Genomic DNA, 16,630 nt, shown 5'->3' with positions numbered 1-16,630 from the left:
GCTATGGAGGGAACCTTCCATAAACCAGATTGGAACACACATATAAACAACCGGGCTACGTAAATGTAATGGTCTGCTTGTTACATCATGATTCTTAAATATGCTTGTTTATGGGAATTTACAACAGTGAGGAACATCTATGGACCAAACTGAATCACATTCAACTATTTTTCTTTGAGGTACAGTTATGTTGATAAGGGAAAGAAGCACCAGCTAGTACCTACTATTTTCCTGACTTGATTTCCCAGTATGTAATCTGGTGTACTCATGTGCACATACTGATTCTCACTTGAGAAAAGATGTTTCACCTGCTTTCTTTCTCTTCTTCACATTTCTATCCTCCTCAGCTCATCAGGTGTGGCTGAAGTGGGTGTGACAGTCCCTGACACCATCACTGAGTGGAAGGCAGGCGCCCTCTGTCTGTCCAATGACACTGGACTTGGTCTCTCTCTTCCCGCCTCCCTCCACACCTTTCAGCCCTTCTTTGTGGAGCTCACCATGCCCTACTCTGTGATCCGCGGAGAGACCTTCACACTCAAGGCCACTGTCCTAAACTACCTTCCCAAGTGCATCCAGGTAAGAAAAATGAGGGTGAACCGAAAGGGTGGAGAGAATCAAAGACTTCCTCGGTCAGTCAGCTCCTGATTCTGTTCCCAAGACTGTGGAGACTCCTGGGGATTCTGCACTAGAACTGCAAATAAAATAGTGCTAAGCAAGGCAGGGCATGATCAGGAAGATAACACAATGACATTTGAGCTACAGGTACAAGATCTCCAAACCATATACTTTTAAAAAGAAAATTTCCTGAATCTGGCAGTATCCTTTACCACGAGATAGGCTTTTTGTCAGGAAAAGCCTTGATGCTGACAGAAAACTCCTCTTTCTTAATTCCGTAAGTGTCATTCTTCAAGTTCTTATCTCTAAACGCCAACAATATGCTTGCAACTTCTACAGCATGTATTTCTTTGTAAATTGTGTCACAGTTTTGTATATAGCTTATCCCCTTTGTAACATAATATTCTCAAGGTCATGAACCTCTTAATTTGCTCTGCCTTGTGTATAGTAGACAGGTGATATTTGTTGAGGGAAGGAGGGAAGAAAGAAGTCAGGAAGAAAATCTACATGAGCGGTAGGAACCAACAAGTAGAACCAGTAGGTAGTGCTCCCATAGGCAATATTCCATTGCTGTTTTTCCCTTCCCTCCACCATTGCTATACCTGCGGATTTCTCAAATCTACTCTAATGCAAAGGCCAGATCCTCCCAGTAAGTAATCATTCTTGCTTTGTATCACTGCCATCCTTATACTCCTCAAAGCATGCATGAATTTACATGACATAATTGGTTTTTCCAAATCTCAATTTAGTGCAGCATCTCATACACAGTCCCAGTTCTGTGCATTCATTGTCTCTCCATATTCCGATCTTTTGTTTCTATGCCTCACTTGCAAATGATAGGTCAGTGTGCAGCTGAAAGCTTCTCCAGCCTTCTTACAATCCCAGAATGAAAAGGGAAAGGAATCCTACTGCATCTGTGTAAATGAGAGGCAAACCCTGTCTTGGACAATAACTCCTAAAACTCTGGGTGAGTGATATTCCCCCAATTAACAAGTGTGGTAAATATCTGAACCCTATTTACATCATCTTCTCCTTTTTCTTTCCCACAAATATAATTCCATAAGGTTAGTTTTGTACTTCTTTTGATTTCTACCCACAATGGCCTCCTACTACTCCCGTTGCACCTGGGCCCCACGATCATTGTACCTGGGCACAGTGGACATTAGCCTTAGGTTTTTTTTTTTTCAGCTTTATTTCCTATTCCAGCCAATAGTAAGGTTAAAGTACAGCCCTTCAATATGATTACAGAGCAGAGTCATTTTCAGGTCTTAAGAATGGCTTGGACTGATGTCAAGAGGAATGCTTTTTTTTTCTACATTCATTGTTTCAGGAAATGTGAACTTCTCGGTGAGTGCAGAGGCAGTGCATTCCCTAGAGCTGTGTGGAAATGAGGTTGCTGAGGTCTCTGAGATTGGGAGAAAAGACATGGTCATCAAAACCCTGTTGGTGGAGGTAAGTCGGTCTGGCCCCACTTTGACATATTTTTCTAAGTAACAATAATAACAATGAAAAATATGGCAATATTCTTGAAATAATAAAGGGTAATTAACACCATACTTACACAATCCACCTGGTAAAACCAATGGAATTTCCCGTCCTAAAAGTATTGTAGGAGTCGGTTAAGCATCCAACTCTTTTTTTTTTTAATTTTTTTTAATGTTTTATTTATTTCTAGGAGAGAGAGAGAGAGAGACAGCGTGAGCAGGGGAGGGTCAGAGAGAGAGGGAGATACAGACTCTGAAATTGGCTCCAGGCTCTGAGCTGGCAGTCAGCACAGAGCCCGACGCGGGGCTCGAACCCACGAGATCATGACCTAAGCGAAAGTCGGACGCTTAACCAACTAAGCCACTCAGGCGCCCCTAAGCATCCAACTCTTGATTTTGGCTCAGGTCGTGGTCTTATGGAAGTGGGATCAAGCCCTCTGTCAGTCTCCACACCTAACATGGAGACTGCTTAAGACTCTCTCTCTCTCCCTCTGCCCCTCATCCCTGCTCATTCTCTAAAATAAAATAGAATATAAAAAAAATAAAAGTATTATAGTAAACTTTTCTAACTAACCTTGTTAGCTTATTGTAAATACTTTTTCTTAGATTATTTTAGAGCTATTTTCTTTTCTTGATCTCTACCTCTCTTCTAAGATTCATTTATTTCTCACACCTTTTACCTTTGATTCTCTTTCCTTATTATCCCTCCTTTTCTCCTCTGCTGTTCTCCCTGGTCTTTCAAATTGTATGGATCTATAGTAATTTGATAATAAGTAGGATATTAAGATTGTTTATTATAAACTCCACCCTTCAGTGCAATGAATCTATGGTTATTCCCCAGAAGACTGGATCTTTATCCCTTTTCTCCTTTTTTTTCCCACTCCAGCCTGAAGGTATTGAGCAAGAGAAGACTTTCAACTCTATGATCTGTGTTTCAGGTAAGAGTCCATCTTCATAATCATAGTGAGAATAATGCTTCACAGGGATATGTATGTCAAGTTACAATGCATGTCTATACATATTATCTCCTATTATTATTAGAATGTTCCCTTGGGGTGCCTGGGTAGCTCAGTCGGTTAAGTGTCCAACTTCGGCTCAGGTCATGACCTTACAGTCTGTGGGTTTGAGCCCCGTGTTGAGCTCTGTGCTGACAACACAGAGCCTGGAGCCTGCTTCAGATCCTGTGTCCCCCTCTCTCTCTGCCCCTCCCCTGCTCGATCTCTGTCTTTGTCTCTCATATTTTGAGAAATAAAAAAATTTTTACAGAATGTTTCCTTAAATTGGCATAGCAATAAATATTTCTTTATAACATTTTGTAGAAGATGACACTCAGCCCAAGAGAGAGCATCAACATGGGTTAGGGAATAGACAAGACTATGGCTGGGGCTTGCTCAGTTTACATTTAACTTTTACCTCCATAGCCCAGTGGCTGATCATGAACCAGTCAAGATATAGTAGCTAAGTGTCATAGTCTAGGCAGAAGGAGAGCTAAGTTGTGGTAAGTTTGAACAACAATTATATTCTCTAAAATAGTTGATGATGAAATGAGTACTTTGTACTCATCTTACTAAAAAAAAAAAATATGTTTCATGGCAAAAAAAAAAAAACCCACAACACTTTACATTGAGAATTTATCATATCATTAAGATACACCTGTACCTTGTAAATTATGTTGCCACATTAGTATTAGTGCTACGTTCATAGTGTATATGACACTTTTCTTGTCACTTGAGAAGGACCAGTTGAAAACATAAAATCAGAGAACAATGAAATCAGAGAATTACACAATTAAATAAAAAACTATACACCCTCACCAGTTCCCAGGCTCTTTTTCAAGAACCACTATGCACAACAACACAAAACATAGTAAAGTGAGAGGGGAAAGGAGTCTGGTAACTATCTAGTGCCAAGAAGAGCTGGATTATTAAAGGTAATAGTCCTTATTCCTGGGACCCTGGGTCCGTGAAGGAGACCTAATAACATTACCGCTGAATATAATAATAACAACAATAACAACTGCTCACATGTCTTGAGATTTAACATGTTGCAGAGGCTGCTCTAATGCACATGTTTTACATGCATTCTTCATGGAATCATCATATGACCAAGTTAGACGATGAAAAGGTTAAGTAATTTGTCCAGGTTTATCACTAGTAAGTGGCAGGGCCAGTACTGTATCTGAGCAGGGTGGCTCTGAAGCCCTCCTCCCTAACCACCACATTGTGTTGCTATAAGATATGCCATCTTTGATATGGGTTTTCTGTTTCCAAAGGCACGGAAATATCTGAGCTGTTATCCCTGAAGCTCCCACCTAATGTGGTCAAAGAATCTGCCAGAGCCTCTTTTTCAGTTTTGGGTGAGTCATCTTGCACCCAGGAAACTTGGGACAAAAGAGCAGCCATAATACATTTGTATCTATCTATCTATCTATCTATCTATCTATCTATCTATCTATCATCTATCTATCATCTATCATCTATCTATCTATCTATCTATCTATCTATCTATCTATCTATCTATGTTTGTGTCTGAAATCTCAACTTATTGATAGCATCTATTTCTATTGGGATTCTGGAAGTCTCACTTTCTAAATAGAACTTTTCCCTTGCCTAAATGACAGTATCTATAATTCTAAATATGAAAATCATTTGTCTTTAATAGTGTTAGCTACTTATGAGCCAAAATTACTCTGACATCTAATCTTTCACATTCCCCAGGTGACATATTAAGTTCTGCTATGCAAAATATACACAATCTCCTCCAGATGCCCTATGGCTGTGGAGAACAAAACATGGCCCTCTTTGCTCCAAACATCTATGTCTTGAACTATCTGAATGAAACCCAACAGTTGACTGCAGAGCTCAAGTCCAAGGCCCTTGGCTATCTTATCAGTGGTGAGACAAAGAAATGTTTATTTTGTTGCTCTAATGAGATTTTTCCCAATTAAGCTTGAATTATATTACCAGATATTAAGCTAAAGATAGTGATTTTTGTGGAAATGACAATTTCCCCACCATTTAATAGGATGTTGTGTTGTGACATATCCATAAAATTATGACAGGTCCTATCACAAGAGATCATACAATGTCTGTGACTTCTGGATGCATCAACCTGCACCTATGGGTGCCTGGCCTTTCTGTAATACTTCTTGAACTAATTGAACCTTTCATTCCAGGCTACCAGAGACAGCTGAACTACAAACACCAAGATGGCTCTTATAGCCCCTTTGGACAGCAATATGGCAGGAGTCAGGGCAACACTTGGTAAGAAAAGAAAATCTACTCTGAGTTTCAACAATGAATTCACAGCATGTACATATATTAGCCCATTTATGTCTTACAACTATCCTGTGAAGTGAGAGCCACTTCATTTTACAGAGGAGGAAATGGCATACAACATGGATAAATAAATGGCTCTGGTATAAACAACCAATAAGTGGCAGAATTGAGAACACTTGGAGATTGATTCTTTTTATATCTAATACACCAAGTATCTTTTCTTTTTCATGTTGCTAAGAGACAATTGTAAGTTTGTGGTTTTCCCTCATAAGTTGTTGCTCAGCACTGAGAGATGCTGGTGACAGGCAAGAAAACAGCAGCCATTACTCACTGAGTGTACTTTACTACCTTCTACTAGATGACTCTGTCTGTCTGTCTGTCTGTCTCTCTTTGTTTCTCCATCCATCATGGTCAGTCTGTCCATCTATCTTCTGTGTGTTCATCCATCTATCTACTTGTCTATCTATCTATCTATCTATCTATCTATCTATCTATCTATCTTGAATAAGTCTGACCACACAAGAAAATGAGAGGAAATCAATGACCCAGAAAGTGGTGGAAGAGTGGTGGGTGAGGTGGACAGAAATATTTACTGAAGCAGGACATTAAAAATAGTTCATTAGACTATTAGCTGCAGATGAGGAGGTAAGATGTCTGTGAAAAAAGGGGCTCCTGGGTAGCTCAGTCAGTTAACCATCCGACTCTTGATTTCAGCTCAGATCAAGATCTCATGGTTTATGCGTTCAAGCCCCACATCAGGCTCTGTGCTGACAGCGCAGAGTCTGCTTAGAATTCTCTCTCCCTCTCTCTCTGCCCCTCCCCTGCTCACACACTCTCCCTGACTCTCAAAATAAATAAATAACTTTAAAAATGGAAATCTGTGAAAAGAAATAAATACAGAAAGTCCAGAATGTGAGAACAAATATCTTAACTACCCAAGGTGTCTAGGAGACACCTGAATCTCTAAAGCAACACAGAAATGCTTTAGGAAACAAGGACCAGTTGGTAATGCATTTAACAACAGGCTGCAACTAAACAAAAAAGAATATGGAAGCTGCCAGGTTAAGAGAAAAAGTCTCCAAACTCTCAGTAACGGTTCATTGACTCTTCAGGCTCACAGCCTTTGTACTGAAGACTTTTTCCCAGGCCCGAACTTACATCTTTATTGATGAAGCACACATCACCCAAGCCCTTACCTGGCTCTCCGAAAGACAGAAGGATGATGGCTGTTTCAGGAGCTCTGGGTCACTGTTCAACAATGCCATTAAGGTGAAGTGTTCTGAGTATTTATCCTGAACTTCATGATACACAAATGCTAATATTCTTCCAAAGCTGATGGGAGAAGAAACGCACAGAGAAGTTGCAAAGATGAAGTCCAGTGTTTTGTGAGAGGGCATCAGGGAAGGAATATTAAACCTGAAAACATTAGACCTGAGAAGAAAGAAATGATACTTTGCATGAGGATGTTATTTTGCTGGATAGAGACATACTGAGGAGAGTCTTCATGAAACAGAAGAGAAGAATATACTAAAATTTTAAATTAGGATTGATAAAAATTCTCGCTCTCTCTCCCTCTTTTCACAGGGAGGAGTAGAAGATGAAGTGACCCTCTCTGCCTATGTTACTATCGCTCTTCTGGAAATTCCTCTCCCTGCCACTGTAAGGTTCACCCCAATCCCATTTCCTACTGTGAAAACTACAGAGCTGAAATAAGTCTTCTTTAAAGACTTAACTATTAAGAGATTTTAAATATTTTTTTCAATTTCACTGTCATGGCTATCTGGCTGGCTACCAACCATGCCCAGGGCTTGCTCCATCCACTGCTTTCCCCAGGCTGACATCATTACATTTCTGTCTTTGCAGCACCCTGTTATTCGCAATGCCCTGTTCTGCCTGGAGTCTGCCTGGAGCACAGCACGGGAGGGAACCCCTAGGAGCCATAGCTATACCAAGGCGCTGTTGGCCTACGCTTTTGCCCTAGTGGGGAACCAAGAAAAGAAGAGAGAAATACTGAACTCTCTTAATGAGGACGCTGTGAATGAAGGTGAGAGGGAATGGTAAAAAAAATTTCCCCTTCTGCTTCCACTAATACTACAAAAAGATAGGAACTATGTTCCTGCTGAAAGCAATAAAGGCTTCATCTGGAATTCCTTATCCAACTCATGTATTATGATACCAGAGCACCTCTTATGAAAATGTCTTCTCTGTGATTTTTTATGTTATACAGTGTGTCACATAGTAGACAATGCTGCAGGTAAATTAGGGAAGTTTATTACTAACTGCTACATATATTTATATTTTTAATTTTTATATATTTTACATAATTACCTGCTTGAATGAAATTATACTTGAATGAAAAGAGGCACAACAAAAAACGATACTCAAAGAAGTGCAATGACATTTTCAAAGTGTTTTTATCTCTATTGGCAAAAGGGATGATCACAAAAGTCCTCTGGGAGCAAATAGGTAGGTTTTATATTCCAATTTATCCTCCAGTTTCCATGAAATATCCCAAGCAATAAGAGAATACTCTTGGGTGCCTGGGAGGGTCAGTCGGTTAAGCATCCGACTTCAGCTCAGAAATGATCTCACAGTTTGTGAATTCAAACCCCACATCAGACTCCGTGCTGACAGCTCAGAGCCTGGAGTCTGTTTCAGATTCTGTGTCTCTCTCAGTCTCTGCCCCTCCCCTTCTCACACACACACACTCACTCTCTCTCTCAAAAATAAACATTAAAAAATTAATTAAGAAAATAACATTTAAGACACTGATAAGGATGTTCCGTTCTTCTTCCTCCAACAACATTCTTCAACTTAATCCCACAGGACTAAACCAAGTTCAATATGGAAATGTGACTTAGGGAATTTGTGGGGCTCATGACAGAGAGGACCTTACTCCATCTCTATATTAGTTTCAGCTTCATGTGATACAAATGTGTTTTCATGTATCATCCACTGATAATTAGGATTCTCTCCTTTTTCTTACCCTGAAGACAACTCAGTCCACTGGGAGCGACCTCAGAAACCCAGGGCACCGGTGGAGCATTTTTACCAACCCCAGGCTCCTTCAGCTGAGGTGGAGATGACGTCCTATGTGCTCCTTGCTTACCTCACAGCACAGTCTGCCCCGACCTCCGAGGAGCTGACTTCTGCCACGCACATCGTGAGGTGGCTCATAAAGCAACAGAATGCCCACGGGGGCTTCTCCTCCACTCAGGTCTGTGGCTCCCAAACAGTCTTTCCTCCAGATTCACTTGGCAGATGGGAAGCTTGAAAATAGAAGAGTTACAAGGAAAAGAAAAGTGACCATTAAATCTTGGGGAGTGTTATTCAGGGATATTTGAGGACAGTGGGAATTTGAAGTAAGCAGACTTAAGACATTCCCTGAAAATGCTTTCCTCGGGTGCTATGTAAACACCCTACAAATGTGGCTACTTACCATAAACATCAGCCTTCTCAAGAGCTTACACATATTGGTCATTGGCCACACTCTAGACTAGGGTTTTTGAAAATCAGTGCTCTTGACATCTCGGGCCAGATAATTACTGTTGTGAGGGGCTATCCTGGACACCAAAGATGCTTAGTGGCACCCCTGTCCTCTCCCCCCAGATGGCCAATAGCATCCTACCTACTTCCAGTTGAGATAAGGTAAAATCGTCACTGGGTAAGAAACAGTGTTCTTGGCTCCAGACTACATCTGTAGGATTCTTCCAAGAAATCCTCTAAGGTGAACCAGAGAATTGTAGGATTAAAAGGAAAGTGACCGGAGCAACTGGGTGTCTCAGTAGATTGAGTGTCTGACTTTAGGTCAGATCATGATCTCGCAGTTTGTGAGTTCAAGCCCCACATTGGGCTCTCTGCTGTCAGTTAGCACAGAGCCTGCATTGAATCCTCTGTCCCCTTTTCTCTCTGCCTCTCCCCTGCTTGTTCTCTGTCTGTCTCTCTCTTTCTCCCTCTCTCTCTCAAAAATAAATAAACATTAAAAATTTAAAAAAATAATAAAAGGAAAGTGACCAAGCAGAATTCACTTCGATCTTCATGAAATGATTGAGAAGTTCTGTTCAGCCTCTCCACTCTTTCCTGCCTACCCTGCAAAATTTCTTCTTACTTCTCCTTTAAACTGATTTTTGTTTTCAAAGCTGAGGTTCTTGGAATTTTTTTTCCTACCACAATTCTGGAAATACTTTACTGAGGATATGAGTGATTGTGTTAAATATCCAGAGAATCTGGGTTTTCCCTTCTACAAACTTCTTTCAATATTTAGGATGTACATAGTGGGACTTTTGCTATTAAGAGGAATTAGGTGTGGGAAATGAAAATAAGCTATATAAAAGTGGGAAAGAAACTTGGGAAAGTGCAATGGTCCCGTAATACTACTCACAGCCAATTTTGGTCACTCTTCTATCTAAATTAACACCATTCACTCTTTTTCCTAACTCATTAATTTTAGACCCAATCTTTGAAAGCTATAGCCAAGAGCACCATTGATGAGAAAGAGTAGGCCATAGTTTCTGGATATAGGGAATAATTCCTTCGAACAAAGCCAATATAAGTGAAAATAAATTGCAAGGGTAATTGGCATCAGAAACTTTTATTTCACTTGCAGAAATTGTAGCATCACTTTGATGGGGACTGAAAGGCAGAGAAAAAGGAAAAACAATTAGCAGATGTGAACTTCATAGGGAAAAAGCCATTATCCCCTTGTGGTAACCAGCACAGACTTTGGGGCAAGTCCCTGCTACCAAAAACTTACTCATTGGGGGTGGGTTCTCCGTTCGTCTCTTCCAGGACACGGTGGTGGCTCTCCAAGCTTTGTCCAGATATGAAGCCACCACTTTCACCAGGACTGAGAAAGCTGCACAGGTGACCATTCAGAATTCACAGACATTTTCCATGAATTTCCAAGTGGATGAAAACAACTTCCTCTTACTGCATCGGGTCTCATTGCCAGAGCTACCTGGGGAATATGCCATAACAGTGACTGGAGAAAGATGTGTGTATCTTCAGGTGAGACTCAAGTTATGTTGGAAATTTTAACCTTAGAGAATGAAAGGGGGGCTCTGGTCTTTTGTTCCTGAACAAGTAAAGAGCAAATCTGGAGAAGTTAAACGATGAAAAAGTGAGGAGTCCTAGGCAAAGAGAGAAACTGATGGTGCATTGCTGTTCCACAGACATCCATGAAGTACAATATTCTTCCAGAGAAGGAGGACTTCCCATTTGCTCTGAAGGTGCAGACTGTACCCCATACTTGTGAGGGGCCCAAAGCTCACACCAGCTTCCAGATCTCACTGAATGTCAGGTAAGACTTCTTCTGACTGAATCACCCAATTCCGAGTCTAAAAGCTACCTGGAACAATAAACTATTTAAAAAATAATAAATAAATAAATAAATAAAAGCTACCTGGAACCATCAGTAATTAATATATTTTGAAGCTATGCTCTTAGGTGAGTATAATTGAAAATTGTTATATCTACTAATGAAGTTAACCTTGTATCACCATGAAGTGATTCTTTTATTTAGTAATATTTTTTGTCTTAAAACTTTAGTAATACTTCAAAAGCATTTAAAAGCAAAGTCTGGCCTTAAAATGTCAAAGAAAAAATAACTCTTCAAATGTTCTAAAAATTTCTTACATTTACACTAATTTTTGTTCAACTCTTCACTGAAGAGTAAATTATTTTCCACAAACATTTGTACTTTAGATTGAAGTAAGTCTTCTTTACCTCTTATGAATAGTTGCATTCTATTTTATTATTTTCTAATCAGATAAATAACAAATGCTAATATTAAATAGAAGTATAAATTAAATATAAGATATGGAAATTGCTCTATAATAACCCATCAAAAACTTATAAGAATCCTAAGAAAACATAGCAGCAATATAATACTATGTAACTAATACTAATGGTACTGGTATTGTAAAACAAATCTTGTTTCAGACAACCAACCTGATTAAAACACCAATTTATTCAAAATATAAAATATAAGTCTATCTGGTCTTGTAACACTTTGAAACCTCTCTGGGAGACATTCTACATTCAAGTTAACTAAAAATATAAAAGTAATACCTACAAAATAACAAACGCATAGATGAAAGTGATCAAAAACTATCATGTGTTAACAAGTGCAGATTGCCAAACTCCATTCCCAAAGATTCTGACTTGATAGTTTGGGACTGGGGCTTGAACATCTATGATTTTAGTAAGCTGTAGATCCCATGTGCATTCAGGGTTCCAAACATCAGTGTCATACATGTCCGAGGAACACAGATTTCTAGGAGAAGTCACAGAAAACTTCATGAAGACAGGCAGGTTTATGGTAGGTCTTGAAGGAGGGACTCTGACTTTCTTTCACATACAAAGCCCTTACTCCTTTTCCCTTTGACACTATAGTTACACAGGAAGCCGTCCTGTCTCCAATATGGTGATCGTTGATGTGAAGATGGTATCTGGTTTTATCCCCTTGAAACCAACAATAAAAATGGTAGGTGAATTTTAAGCATAGTGAATTTCATACAAAGGACGCTGTGTGTCTTCAAACTTGGAGCATACCGATAGCAAAGCCTTATCATTATCATCCTGCCCCTCCCCCAAGATATTTTTCTCAAACCCAGGAAATTAAATCCAATAACTGTTTATTTGTCTCTAAGCCGAGGGACTTGTGTGATACCAGGGAAACCCAAAAGGAGTCCCAGTCCTTAAGCTATTCACAGTCTAGTTAGGGAATTAAAGCATATGGGCACAAAACTTTATTTTATCAATGCAAGAAAGACAATGATTAAGTATCAAATTGGCTGATATGCTCTCAAACATTTGGCAATGATAGAATCGATGTGAACTAGAATCATCAATGATGCCAGAGAGTCTAATATGTTACTTGGATATTGAAACATGGTGGAAATCCTGATCTGAAAATACTGGCTTCTTTCTATTCATAGAAAGCCAGATGGTTTTTTCATGGTCAAGACATGAGAACACTGAAGGCTGTGTTCAAGTGTGATTCCTTCCCCTCACCCATCTTTTATATCTTTAATGTACCCTGGCTATTGAATCATGAAAATGATTTATAGGAATCCTAGCCCTGACATCATTTGGACATTTGTCCCTTACCATGATCTGCTGTCTTTCTAACTTTCTGATTTTTCTAATTTTCTTCAGCTCGAAAGATCTAGTCATGTGAGCAGGACAGAAGTCAGCAATAACCATGTCCTCATTTATGTGGAACAGGTAAGAGCTCTGACATTTTGGCTGAGACTATACATAATGGTGGTCTTTTAATTGAATCTCTTCATTAGAAAATAAGTAATATGAGGAAAGCAGTAATTAGTAGCACCCTTCTAGAAAGTCCCTTTATTCTAAAAGAATAAAAATCTCCTTTTAGGCCCATGGAGTGTTCTGGTCCCTTTAATTATGTTAAAAATGGAATATGAGTATTTCTATGAAATTTCAAGTAGAAAATCAATAAAACAAAAAGTCTATTGTGTCTGTTATTTTGAAGAGCTCTCCCAAAAGAATAAATAGATGATGGTAGTTGATTAATGATAGTGTAAACATTCTAATACATCACTCTATAAGATAAAATAAAATGTAGACTTTATGAATATCTTCAAATCTGACTATAAAGCAAACGGAATGTCTTATCCAGTCACACCAAAAAAAATAGCTTGATAATTACAAATGTTACAAAGCCAAGTTTCTGCATCTTAGAAAACATTCACATAGGCCCAGAGAGTTAATCTTATAGGGAAGCCTACAAAAGAATATGGATTGTCTCAACTGTTTAGAAGAAACTCTGGGCAATTTTGTTCATGGTAAAGTGTTTCCAAAGTTGCATTAAAATCCATCTTGTCATCCATAAATGTTTGCCTAAAAGACACAAGTGCCTGAAAGCCAGAGAGCAAGAAAGAATATAATTTGCTCAAAGAAGAGGGAAGGACGCTCGCTTCCAGACTCTTCATTACTCCCACTTGTCCTTTTAGGTAACAAATCAGACACTCAGCTTTTCCTTCACGGTTCTGCAGGATATCCCAGTAAGGGAACTCAAGCCAGCGATTGTCAAAGTCTATGATTACTATGAGACAGGTAAGTGAGAAGAAACTGAAACAACTAGATAATCTCAACCCAGCACCAAGAAATAGAATCCATTGTTACAACAGATCCTACTTTTGAGTCCATTCAGTCAGTACTACATCTATTTGTCTCTTTGCTCTAAGATACATATTGTAACAACTATTAATGGAACAAATTTATCACTATCTACTGAGTCAGAAACTTAGAAATCTAAAAAGAAAGATAATATCTGGACACTGCTCTCAAATATTTTAGAGACATAGAGAACATAATCCACATAAAAAGATAATGTAACAAGGAAAGGCAGTTTATGACAAATGGGTGTTCAAATATAAATATTTTAACTATCCTGTTCAACACCTGTATATTTACATAGAGTTTTGACAATCCTGATATGTGCTTTTCTCCAGAAGTAAAGTGAACAGACTTAATATGGGCTCCCACTTACGGATTTTTTTTTGTCTCTTTTCACCCAACGATTCTTTCAGATGAGTCTGCCATTGCTGAGTACCTAGCCCCCTGCAGCACAGGTAAGAGGTCGCATGCCAAGGCCACCCTTATCCCGCATGAACTAGGCTCCCTAAACGTTCTTCTAAATTTAAAATTCTCTACAAGTCTTTTCCTAGACGCAAAACAGTGCCTGTGGCATTCTCACACAAAGAAAAAACAGTGGGCTCTCCAAGTTCAGATATTCACACCATTATCAGTAAAGTCAAAAAGTTTTGTTTGCTTGTTCGTTTGTAGGATAGCTATCACTGATAGCAACATTTTACATCACAGCTAATTTGTTTCCTTCAGCCCATGGGACAGCTACTTAATTCTCCTGCCAAATCTAGCCCAACATCCATTTTAGTAAATGAAGTTCTTATTGGAACAGAGCCATGCTCATTACATTATTTTCTACAGCTGTTTTCATCTGTTGAATAGTTAGGACATAAGCACAAGGCCTGCAACACCCAAAATATTTACCATGTGGCCTTTCACAGCAAAAGTGTGCCAACCCCTGGTCTAGCCCAGGCTTGACTGAAGGAGTGTTCCTGAGGAATCTCCCCGCCCCCACCTTCCTATGTTTCTCTTTTCTCCATAGATGCAGAACATGGCAATGTTTGAGGACCCATATTTATTCTACATATTTTGCTGGATTCCTGGTCCCATACTGTTTAGAAGAAATGGAGTCATTTGTCTCTATCAAACAGACATCAAGGAAACAGACATCAAAGAGGCTTGTTAAATAAATATATGTTTCTGGCCAACCAATCATTTGTTCAATCATTCATTCATTCAGATATCAATTACATGTTTACATGAAGAGTTATATTATTTTAAATAATGTGAAGAATGTGTAACATTTGCCGATAGTTCAGCTACAGATATTACATATAAAGTCAAACAGAATAATTGAAAATAGTTTATGTTCTGAGGGATCTTAGGAAAAAAAACTCATTCATGGGTCTCGGAAGCCTTCACTTAGAGAGAGATAAGTAAGTAGTACTGATTAGTAAGGCATAAATATTTTTTTGAGAGGAAGCAAGAAGTGTTTGTCCTTAAGCTAAGACATCAGAAATGGGCTTCACAAGAGACAAAACTGATTGGAGTGAAAGAATGTGCTGGAGACAGGCAGTCTTGTGCAGTGGTTGAAATCTAGACACTGAGGCCAGACTACCTACAGTCAAATGCTGACTCCATCTCTGCAACACCAGCTGAGTGTTATTTAACTCTCTGCTTCAGATTCCTCACAAAGGAATAAAGGAATGGGAGTAACAGACCCTCCCTCAAAGTATTGTTATGAGGATAAACTATTCCTGTGGAAGAGGGGAAGGAGAAATAGCTGAATCAAGCAATGGCTCTTAAAGCTTGGCTCAGGGGCACCTGGGTGGCTCAGTTGGTTGGGCGTCGGATACTTTAACTTGGCCTCAGGTCACGATCTCATGGTTCACAGGTTCGTCCGGAGTCGGCTCTGTGCTGACAGCTCAGAGCCTGGAGCCTGCTTTGGATTCTGTGTCTCCCTCTCTCTCTGTGCCTCCCCTGCTCATACTCTGTCTCTCTCTGTCTCAAAAGTAAATAAAACATTTAAAAAAAGTTTTGCCTCAAATGTGGTGTATATAACTTTCATTTGCATTCTATTGGCTAAAGTAAGTCATATGACCAAGCCTAACTTTAATGGAGCACTCACTCAGTATGTTCTCACTTTCCCCCATGGGAAAATTACAGGCCATGGGCATCTCTTCTGCCACCAAACTGTGCCACTTTAGGGGATGGTGATGAAGCCAAAGTAAAAATATTCCTCTTACCTTCTTCAGTGCGTCTATTCTCAGATTTTTTTCCCAGCGGTGTGCTAGAACTTCCCCCAATGGACTACCCAACTCCCACAGGGTTATCTCATCCATAACCGCTAAAATCAACATTCTGTGGAGGGTAATGGTGGAGAACTCTTACCTGATGATATCCCCTTTCATTTTCAGCCCTACTGTGGGTTTCTTCTTGTCTTCAACTTCTTTAAATGGGATTGAGAAAAGAAAAAGATGGAAATGGATGTACATTTGATTCAGAAGCCCAACTGTCTTTCATTTGCTGTCCTCTTGATCAAAGAATTCTCAACGCATAGGAGTTGGAGGAATTTTGTCTATTTACTGTTTATTTTTATTTTATGTGGGTCTTCTCCCCCTTCCTTCTCCTCCTCCCTTTCTTCTCCTCTTCTCTTTCTTTTCCTTTTTCATAGGAAAATTAAATATTGATATAATTTTATATTGGCATAATATTTTAAACATCTCAGAGACTTTTCTATATTTTCTCATTTTATCTAAACCATTTTGCAACTCATAATGAAATAATGTATCAAAGTCTTAAACACCAACAATTGCTAACATCACAAAGAGAGAAATAATTAGATATTCCGTGCATCCTGATTGATGAATATAACATTTCCTATGAAGTAACACTGCCAAAAAGTTAAATCTAATTCTCTGTTTCTGAGAAAAAGCTAGAAGCAGTGTGAAAAACCATTCTCCTTGGCCTTCTTCAGAATCAAGGCACAGTGTTTCAAAATGGAAAACTTAGGAGAAACCTTTAAAGATGATCCAAAAGATTCAAATGTGAGAATTTTGTAAGAAACAGAGGTTTCTCAATCACAGGGATTAGATGGGAAAACAAGAGCAAGGACAGGAGGGCTGGTCAGCCAGGAGG

The 16,630-nt window shown here is 39.2% G+C and overlaps 1 protein-coding gene across 1 annotated transcript in view; it reads left to right on the top strand.

Moving 5' to 3' along the window:
- The window catches only part of LOC120226229 (PZP alpha-2-macroglobulin like), a 48,305-nt gene extending 33,613 nt beyond the window's left edge, over positions 1–14,692 (top strand). Inside the window, 18 exon segments of the mRNA XM_039224417.1 lie at positions 348–576; positions 1,456–1,582; positions 1,946–2,067; positions 2,986–3,037; positions 4,372–4,455; positions 4,817–4,993; positions 5,275–5,362; positions 6,490–6,646; positions 6,962–7,036; positions 7,241–7,421; positions 8,371–8,594; positions 10,166–10,384; positions 10,549–10,676; positions 11,771–11,861; positions 12,536–12,604; positions 13,357–13,459; positions 13,936–13,977; positions 14,535–14,692. Coding sequence (XP_039080348.1) covers positions 348–576; positions 1,456–1,582; positions 1,946–2,067; positions 2,986–3,037; positions 4,372–4,455; positions 4,817–4,993; positions 5,275–5,362; positions 6,490–6,646; positions 6,962–7,036; positions 7,241–7,421; positions 8,371–8,594; positions 10,166–10,384; positions 10,549–10,676; positions 11,771–11,861; positions 12,536–12,604; positions 13,357–13,459; positions 13,936–13,977; positions 14,535–14,557 — 2,191 coding nt within the window. The 3' untranslated portion in view covers positions 14,558–14,692.
- Positions 14,693–16,630: the final 1,938 nt, after the last annotated feature.

The sequence above is a fragment of the Hyaena hyaena genome, unplaced genomic scaffold (assembly GCF_003009895.1).
Source record: "Hyaena hyaena isolate Hyena2069 unplaced genomic scaffold, ASM300989v1 scaffold_1631, whole genome shotgun sequence".
NCBI classification, from domain to species: domain Eukaryota; kingdom Metazoa; phylum Chordata; class Mammalia; order Carnivora; family Hyaenidae; genus Hyaena; species Hyaena hyaena.
The sequence above is the reverse complement of the archived record's forward strand: the minus strand, read 5'-3'. Positions and strand labels throughout refer to the sequence as shown.